General features: G+C 41.1%; 1 protein-coding gene across 1 annotated transcript in view; it reads left to right on the top strand.

Moving 5' to 3' along the window:
* The window catches only part of TDRD12 (tudor domain containing 12), a 66,946-nt gene that overhangs the window by 34,078 nt on the left and 22,647 nt on the right, over nt 1-10,221 (top strand). Inside the window, exons 7-8 of the mRNA XM_011947323.1 lie at nt 674-863; nt 1,732-1,824. Of these exons, the coding sequence (XP_011802713.1) occupies nt 674-863; nt 1,732-1,824 (283 nt within the window). The remainder of the gene's footprint in view (nt 1-673; nt 864-1,731; nt 1,825-10,221) is intronic.

Below are 10,221 nucleotides of genomic sequence, written 5' to 3' on the forward strand. Positions count from 1 at the left end.
TGGTGGACTATTTTACCTTCGCCTCAGCAATGAGAGTTCCAGTTCCTCCATGTCACTTGTGTAAACATTCTGCCAAGTGTGCAATGGCACCTCATTGTGGTTTAAATTTGCATTTCCCTAATGACTAATGATGGTTTTATATGCTTATTTGCAATCTTCAGAATTTGATGAAGCAGACCTTCAGATTGTTTGCACATATTTTAATTGTGTTGTTTTCATTTTATTGAGTTTTGTGAGTTCCTTATATATTCTGGATACATGTCATCCGGTTACTTGATTTTAAAATAATTTTGCCTCATCTCTTTATTCTCTTGAAGAGCAGAAATTTAAAATTCTGAGCAAATCCAGCATAACAGGTTTTCCTTTTATGGTTCGTGTTTTGTCTCTGTCCTCCCACCAGGTTTTTGCCTGGCCAGGTAGTTTTAGCACTACAGTGCGTATGTCCAAGAAGACGTCTCATGTGTTTCACACAGATGCTTTCTGTTTTTCTTCATCAGGATTGGTGGGAAGTAGTTGGTTTACCAGAGCAGGAGTCAAATCTGTTTCTATCAGATTATGTTCTGTAAAATAATTTCTCTGAAGATAGAACTTTGGGGTTAAGTTTGGAATATTTCCTTTAAAATTGCTTGACTGTATTTGTCTTATTATTCATGAAATGTTTAAAATTTTACAGGTTTGTGTTAATGATGATCTTGTTGCAAAGAACTATGCTTGTTATATATCACCTACGAAGAATAAAAACCTTGAATATTTAGAAAAACCAAGATTGAATATAAAATCAGCACCCTCCTTTAATAAACTCAATCCAGCACTTACACTCTGGCCAATGTTTTTGCAAGGAAAAGATGTTCAAGGAATGGAAGGTGAGTAGATTCTCTTCATATCAATTTCCCTTACATTGTTTTATTAATAATCTTCGTGTATAGATATGTCTTTTTTTTTTTTTTTTTTTTGAGACGAAGTCTCGCTCTGTCACCCAGGCTGGAGTGCAGTGGCCAGATCTCAGCTGACTGCAAGCCGGGTTCACGCCATTCTCCTGCCTCAGCCTCCCAAGTAGCTAGGACTACAGGCGCCCGCCACCTCGCCTGGCTAGCTTTTTGTATTTTTTTTTTAGTAGAGACAGGATTTCACCGTGTTAGCCAGGATGGTCTTGATCTCCTGACCTCGTGATCTGCCCGTCTCAGCCTCCCAAAGTGCTGGAATTACAGGCTTGAGCCACCGCGCCCGGCCAGATATAAGTTGTACAGACTTTTCCCCACATGGAGACAAAGACTTGGACTCTGTTTAATATTTAAAGTTTAATCCTGATGAGGCTGTGACAGATTTTAAGGTCCTAAAGTGCCACAGTTTGTGTTTATTAGACCAGGAAAAAAACTGCCCTCAATTTCTTATTAACATTGAGTTATGTTGTTAGAAGTCCAAATGTTTATAATTTAGAGATACTAACAAAACAAGATTTTGAGTATTTAGACTTTTAGATACTTTTAAAAAGAGCTATTTATCACAAATAACCCTTAGCATGAAAATATAAGAGCTAGTCACGGACTGTGGAAACAATTTCTGACGTTTCTGACCATATCCGGTTTTTAGTCCCCTCGCCTTGTGTCCCTTAGTCAGGTTTCCTGTAACCTCAGAGCAAAAGCAACAGCAGAAGTAGTGTACTAACAAGTTCACATTTTTATTTGGGGTTTTATTTCATGCTTTAATTCTGAAATTTATTATTTCTATCAGATTCACGTGGTTTAAATTTTCTGGCACAATCTCAGCAGCATACATGGCACAGGGGTATTGTCGGTGACCTCAGGCCAACAGCCCCAGCACCGGGTGAGTTCTGCTAATGTGGTTTATTTCATAGGCAGCATGAAAAAAGTATTCTTAGCTTTTTAAAGATTAGAAAGGTTGTCTAGAAGGGTCATGGTAATTCTCTTTCTCTTCTTAATTTAATGTAACCAATCTGTGATGTAGATGCTGAAAGAGATCACGTGTCCTCCATTTTATACTTAGAAATTTTACTGTCATGTAAAGAACATAACAGGCACCTGTTCATGTGCAGGACTGATTTTTTCCAGCCTAGCCATTGACCAGTAATTACTGTCTGTCCTCAGAGTGTACATATGTATTTATGATTGGTTTTTCACTTAGGCAACAGGATGCATAAAAATAGGGAAGACGTGCTTATGAGGGCAGAAATACATAGTTTTTAATTCCAGTCTTCAAGATATTTTATGAATTGGAATTGCTGGGTGAGGGTGAAATGTGTCAGCCCCGTTGATGCCTGGCTCACCTTCTGTGGTGGTTCCTCCACCATTTCACTCTTATGCTGGATGTGTGTCCAGGAAGGCCTCACTTCATGTCTTGGATAGGTTCTTGGAAACTGACTTCAGTGAAACAAAGTGAAACGAAACAGTCTTGAGCAAAGCAACTTAATTCCAGGGCCTGCTATACTTTGTTTCCCTTAAATCCATGGTTTCCAAGAACCTATTGATGAGTCAAGTGAGGACTTACTGATACCTGTGGGTGTAATATTTCATGTGCATCCGTAGTAAACCACAACTACATTAAAGCTTTAGCCCACTAAAATATTCCCTGTACTTCAAATTATTTTCAATTACTTTGTTAATGTTGCTCATCATAGAGAAGGAAGGATGCAAAGGATTTTTCTCAGCCACTTTGCCAACCAGAGAGTCCTTCATGGCTGGCAGTGCCCACCCTGTCCCCGACCTGGGCCTCGCTCAGCCCTGGACCTGGCCACTGGAGGCTCCCTACCCACTCGGCCCACCTGTGCTATAGATTGTATCTGCATTTGGCAGTTCCCAAGCTCTTGTCCTGCGTCCAAGAAGAATAAGGTTACGCTGACAGTTAGAAGGGTAAGGATGGGCAGAGGAGAATTTTATGGAGCGATGGAACAGCTCTCAGTGTAACCTCATTCTTCTTGGACGGGTGGTTTCTCTCTCAGTGTGGCCGGGCTGGCACTTTTTATGGACTCAGAATGGAGAGTATGTGCTGATTGGTTAGTGAGTATGCAAAAAAGGTTAAACCAAACACACCACTCAAAGGTGGGTATGACAGTGTAGAAAACCAACTAGGAAAGGGTAGGTGTATATGAAATAAGTGGGGGGTAGAGATCAATCAGAGGAAAAAATGCCAAACAGGAAGACAGTTTCTCAATCCAGTGTGTGTATTACCCGAGACTTGTAGCTAAGCTTTAAACTGGTTTCTGCTTGAAAATTGGGTTTCACCAGGGACCCACCCCTATCTCCCTAGGCATTTGACTGCCTTTTGCTGCTATCAATAGCCCAAATTATAAAAACCTGTCATCTCACTGCCTACTTTTTAAAATTGTAGAGTCGGGACCAGGTGCGGTGGCTCACACCTGTAATCCCAGCACTTTGGGAGGTCAAGCCTGGCAGATCACTTGAGGCTGGCATATCAAGAGCAGCCTGGCCAATATGGTGAAACCCCGTCTCTACTAAAAATACAGACATTAGCCAGGTGTGGTTGTGCATGCCTGTAGTCCCAGCTACTCCGGAGACTGAGGCAGGAGAATGGCTTGAACTGGGAGGTGGAGGTTGCAGTGAATCAAGATTGTGTCATTGCACTCCAGCCTGGGTGACAGAGTGAGACTCTGTCTCAGAAAACAAAACAAAACAAATAAAATAAAATAAAATAAAAATAAAAAATAATGCTGGGCACGGTGGCTCATGCTTGTAATCCTAGCACTTTGGGAGACCGACACAGGTGGATCACCTGAGGTTAGCAGTTTGAGACCAGCCTGGCCAACATGGTGAAACCCCGTCTCTGCTAAAAATACAAAAATTAGCCAGGCATGATGGCGTGTGCCTGTAGTCCCAGCTACTCAAGAACTTATTTGCTACATGATGAAATGAGAAACTAGGATGTAAAAAGGAGGAGTGAACCCTGTAGACTCTTTTGCATTGAAGGTAAAGGTGGCAACACAGTGTGGAGAGAACAAGCTTGGGGCTAGAAGCCAGGAGATACGTGTTCTAATCCTGGGTCTACCACTGGCTTGGTGGGAGCCTTGACCTTCCAAGAGCCTGCAACTGCCCATCTGTACATGGAGTGGGAGGTAGGGGCAGACTAGAAGGCTCCTGGAGTTCTAGCATGTCTCCGTCTGGGATTTTTTTTTTTTTTTTTGAGACAGGGTCTCGCTCTGTTGCCCAGGCTTGATTGCTGTAATGTGATCACAGCTCACCGCAGCCTCAACCTCCTGGCCTCAAAGGAGGCTGCGGCGGGAGAATCACTTGAACCCAGGAGGCAGAGGTTGCAGTGAACCAAGATTGTGCCACTGCACTCCAGCCTGGGTGACAGAGTGAGACTCTGGCTCAAAAATAAAAAAATAAAATTAAAATAAAATAAATAAAATGCCTTTCTTTCCAAAGTTTTCCAGAGGGTATTTGTAAAATTTTTATTTCACAGAAATGGGGTCCTACTATACATACCTCTTTGTAATGTATTTTACTTAGTATATGCCTGAACCCCTTTCTAGGTCAAATATATCCGGTATAATGTGTTTAAGGACATAGACTCTGATGTGAGACTGTCAGGGTGTCAGGCCGCTTCCTTCTCTGGGACATGGGGAGGTGTCGTTCCCAGCCCCCTGGGAGTTGCTGAACTGGGCCATCGTGCAGTGTGCTTGGCTCAGCGCCTGACCTGTGGCAGCCTCAGCACATGTGGCCCCTGCCCCAGATTCTCATATGCCTCTTGTAGGGGGTCCTCAGGTGAGAATTACAGCAGAAGGTGGAACCTGCTGTTGATGGGAGTGTATTCTTTCCGTTTATGTTCTTTTTCCATTGGAGGAATAAAAATACCAGGCACTACATCATTGTGTTTAATTATCGCGTGGCTTTCCATTGCGTGATATGTCAAAATTACTTTCAGGAGTCCCAGCTTGCTGGGCAGTAATTGTTTCCTGCTTATTACAGTCAGTACTAGAATGAACTGTGCTTATCTTTGAAAAGGAAAAGGTTATGGTGAACAAAAACAAAAAAAAGATAATGTGAGGTGTGACTGAATTGGCGTGTAAAAAACAGAATTATGAGATGTTACTTTTCTAAGTATAGATTTCCCTTTCCTATAATTATTGTGAGGAGGTTCTTCAGTTATATTTCAGTTAGTTTTTGGTGTTTCTCTTTGAAGTTGCCTAATATTTTTAAGAATCAAAGTATAATACTTTGCTAATACTTGATTTGCTAATGCTTGATTAAACAATCACATATTACAGAAGAGCTACAGTGAAAAATAATTTTTTTTATTTGCAACCTCTTCTTACCCCAGAATGTCCCCTAGAGATAAACTCACTTTTTAAAGTTGTTTCTTTTGGTAGTTATCTCCAGATTTTAAAATAATTATGTATATTTTACTGTTACTAGGCTTCTTAACTTTAGACATTATCTTGATTTCTAGGGCAGATTCGCTTTTATGCCCCTGACCCATATTCATTCATTCATCAAATATTTATGAAGCCCTCAGTGTCAGGTGCTTTTCTAGGGATTCTTAGGAGGGAAACAAAGTCTCTGCTTCCATAGAGTTTACATCCTTCTTCTCAGTACATTTTTTATTTTACAATAATTACAAACTTACAGAAAAGTTGGAGAGTATTACAAATTACTTTTTCCCCAAACCATTTAAGTTGCTAACCTGATTCCCCAATACTTAAGTTTTTCCTAGAAAGAAGGACATTCTCAAAATATCCACAATACAATGATCAGAGTGTGAAGACTAACATTGAATATTGTGATCATGTAACTCCCAGGCACCATTCAGATTTTGCTGATTATCCTAATACTCCCTTTATAGCAAGGAGACATCATTTAGCATCACTTGTTTCATTTAGAGAACACGTTTCTTTAGTCTTTCCTCTGGGACATTTCCTGAGTCTCCTTGATTTTCATGACCTTGCACTTTGGAAGATTACAGACATGTTATTTTGCAGAATGTGTTCTGGATTTTGGTCATTCTAATAGGGGTGCAGTGGAATATCATTATTTCAATGTGCGTTTGTCTAATGACATATGATGTGAGCATCTTTTCATATGCTTATTTGCTGTTGGTATATCTTCTCAGAAGAGATGTCTCTTCAGGATTTCCTTATTTATTTATTTATTTAGAGATGAAGTCGTGTGCTATCAACCAGGCTGGAGTGCAGTGGTGTGATCTCAGCTCATGGCAACCTCTGCCTCCCAGGTTCAAGCCTCCTGCCTCAGCCCCCCGAGTAGCTGGGATTAAGGCATCCGCCACCATGCCTGGCTAGTTTTTATATTTTCCGTAGAGACAGGGTTTTACCATGTTGGCCAGGCTGGTCTCGAACTCCTGAGCTCAAGTGATCCACCCACCTCAAATGATCCGCCTGCCTCGGCCTCCCAAAGTGCTGGGATTACAGGCATGAGCCACCCACCGCGCCCTGCAAAAATTTTGAAGGTCTGTTATTTAGGTGCATGAAGGCTTAGAATTTTTATGTCCCCATGATGAATTGCTTCCTCAGTCATTGTTAAATGGCTCTCTTTATCCCAGATAGTATTCTTTGCTCTGAACTCTACCTTAATATTAATATAGCTGCTCTAGATCCATTTTGATTAATATTAACATATATCTTTTCATGTCCTTTTAGTTTTAATCTATTGGTGCCTTTATATTTAAGGAGGAGTTCTTGTAGGGAGCATGTAGATGTATCTAATCTGTCAATCTCTGTCTTTTAATTGGAGTATTTAAGTCATTTCTATTTAATGCAATTTATTTAAAATTTTTTGTCATTTGAAATTATTGTGGGCACATGGTAAGTATATATATTTATGGGGTACATGAAATATTTTGATACAGGTATACAATGTGAAATAAGCACGTCATGGAGAATGGGGTATTCATTCTCTGAAACTTGATCCTTTGCATTACAAACAGTCCAGTTATATCTTTAAGTTAAGACTTACAATAACCCTGTTGTGCTATCAAATAGTAGGTCTTATGCTTTCTAATTTGATGTAATGTATGATGTTGGCTCTTAATCTAGCATCTTGCTCTTAGTTTTCTGTTTGTCTCATCTGGTTTTTGTCCCCTTTACCCTATTTTTTTGCTTTCTTTTGGATTAAGTGCCTTTTATGTTCCATTTTAACTCCTTTGTTAGCTTATTAGCTATAACTTTTTTTTTTTGAGATGGTCTCACTCTGTCATCCAGGCTAGAGTGCAGTGGTATAATATTGGCTCACTGGGTTCTGGTGATTCTCCTGCCTTAGCCTCCTGAGTAGCTGGGACTACAAGCATGTGCCACCATGCCTGGCTAGTTTTTATATTTTTAGTAGAGATGGGGTTTCACTACGTTGACCAGGCTGGTCTCGAACTCCTGACCTTAAGTGATCCGCTGGCCTCAGCCTCCCAAAGTGCTGGGATTACAGGAACAAGCCACAATGCCTGGTCAGCTATAGTTTTTTGTTTTGTATGTTTAGTGGTTGCTTTAGGGTTTAGAGTAAACGTCTTTACTTCTCATAGTCTACCTTCAAGCAGTATTAGGCACTTCATGGATAGCATGAGGAACTTAGCAGTAGCCTCCTTCCATTTCCTCCCTCCTGGCCATTGTGCATTTGTCATGCATTTTTATTTATTTATTTATTTTTGAGACAGAGTTTTGCTCTTGTCACCCAGGCTGTAGTGCAGTGGCGCCATCTCAGCTCACTGCAGCCTCCACCTCCTGCGTTCAAGTGATTCTCCTGCCTCAGCCTCCCGAGTAGCTGGGACTACAGGTGTGCACCACTACGCCCGGCTAATTTTTGTATTTTTAGTAGAGATGGAGTTTCACCACGTTGATCAGGCTGGTCTGGAACTCCCGACTTCAGATAATACACCTGCCTCGGCCTCCCAAAGTGCTGGGATTACAGGCGTGAGCCACTGCACCCAGCCTGTTGTCATGCATTTTAATTCTACATTTATTAGAAACCCCACAATACCTCATCATTTTTTATTAAGTAGTCAATTCTTTCTCTCTTTTTTTGAAAGAAGAAAGAAGTTGAATTCTCTAACATGTCATAAGCGTGCAGGCAGGTTATCAGAGTCTGCTCTTTCTGTCTTGTTGGCCTTGCCATCCTGAAGGTTTTGCCGCTATCCTCCTATTCCAAAATGAGTTATCATTGTGTCTCCCTTCCAGCTAGCTGGGGGGCAGGGGGAAGAGGTGAAGGGCACAACTCAGAGGTTGCACATGGTGCTTCCTCTCTCATTTCTTTGGCCAGAATGTTCTTGGGCAGCCATGCTTAGTGGGGGATGAAGCTCTGGGAGAGGTTGTCCTTCTTTTGGATTGCCAGGCTCCCAGTAAAAATCAGGGGTTCTGTTACCTTAGAATTAGAAAACTGCAGGCATGGGCCGTATCTGGCCTGCCACCTATTTTTGTACAACCTGTAAGCTAAAAATGATTTTTCCATTTTTAAATAGTTGAAAAAATCAAAAGAGAAAGAATATTTTGTGAAGCATTAAAATTATATAAAATTGTAATCTCAGTAGTTACAAATAAAGTTTACTGAACATAGCCAGACTCATTTGCTTACGTATTTTATACAGCTGCTTTTGCGCTGTTGCAGCTGAGTTGAGTGGTCATGCCCCAGGCCACCTGTCCTACAAAGCCTGCAGTATTTACCAGCTGGCGCTTTGCAGAAGGAGTTTGCTGACCCTGATCTGGAGCAAGGACTGAATGATATTCCAGGATAACTAACAGACCCTGCCACACTCCCCAGCACAGAGACCACAGATTTTGTGTGTCCCTTTAAATTCTATTTTAAAGACATTTTTAAGATAAGAAGATATGTTTTTATATTTACCTTCATATTTATCATTTTTGGTGGTCTTTGTTTTTTTTTTTTTTTCAGAGACAGGATGTTGTACTGTTGCCCAAGCTGGAGTGCAGTGGTGTGATCATGGCTCACTGCAGCCTCAAACACCTCAGCCTCCCGAGTTGTAGGGACTAGGCACACACCACCATGCCTGGCTAATTTTCAAAATTTATTTAGAGACGGGTTTTCATCATGTTGGTCAAGCTGGTCTCAAACTCCTGACCTCAGGTAATCTGCCCGCCTCGGCCTTCCAAAGTGCTGGGATTATAGGCGTGAGCCACTGTGCATTGAGGCCTTTCTTTGGCTTACTTTGCTTGGATGGAGCACATCCATACCCTAAGGGCAGGGTATGTGGGTGCTGTTTCTCAGCTCTTGAGACCTGTTACTCTCATTGCAATGGCAGGGGTGGCCTTCTGGATTGCAGATCACTTTCCTCATTACTTATGACACTGCACATGTTTTCATGTTCCTGTTGGCAATTTGTCTGTTCTTTGTGAAATTCCTGTTTACATGTTTTAAAACTTAGGTTTTCTTATAATAAACTTTGAGAGTTTTTATTCTTTATTTTATTTTTTATTGAGACAGAGTCTCCCTATGCTGGCCAGGCTGGTCTCAAACTCCTGGCCTCAAGCAGTCCTCCTGCCTCGGCCTCCTGAAGTGCTGGGATTATAGGTGCAAGCTACTGTGCCTGGCTGAGTTTTTAAAATATATTCTGGAGATGTCGTTTGTATTATAAATAAATTTCCTTCTAGTCTGTGGCTTTTCATTTTCTTAATGGTATTTTTCAGAGGAGAAGTTTTTGATTTTTGATGAAATCTAGCTAATCACTTATTTTTGTTTTAGGATTTTATGTCCTATTTAAGAAAACTTTGCTTTCTCTATGTTTTCTACGTTTGGCTTTTACATTTAATTCTAGGATCTATTTCAAGTTAGCGATGTGAGGTAAGGGTCAGGATTCGGTTTTGTTTTTTCCATGTGGGCCTCCAGTTTTTCCAGTATGTATTATTTTGTATTTGTGGAGCTACATCTTCAAGGTAGATTCCTGGAAGAGGGGTTTCTGGTCCAGGAATGGTTTTATCCCTGTTGCCAGATGCTGTGGGTACTGTATCATCTGGGAGTCTCATGGGAATCTAGGAGACTGCCTGTTTGCCCACGCCTCACCAGCAGAGAGTTTCAAGTTTTTGGATCTTTTTCAGTTTGCAGTGAGAAATAGTATCTTAGATGATTTTCCATTTGCATTTCCCTTATTATGAGAGCCACTTATGATTCTTTGACAAGTCACATACATTTATTGTGATTTTTTTTGTTTTGTTTTTTTTGTTTTTGAGACGGAGTCTCGCTCTGTCGCCCAGGCTGGAGTGCAGTGGCGCGATCTTGGCTCACTGCAAGCTCC

Source organism: Colobus angolensis, unplaced genomic scaffold (genome assembly GCF_000951035.1).
Source record: "Colobus angolensis palliatus isolate OR3802 unplaced genomic scaffold, Cang.pa_1.0 Scaffold107, whole genome shotgun sequence".
NCBI classification, from domain to species: domain Eukaryota; kingdom Metazoa; phylum Chordata; class Mammalia; order Primates; family Cercopithecidae; genus Colobus; species Colobus angolensis.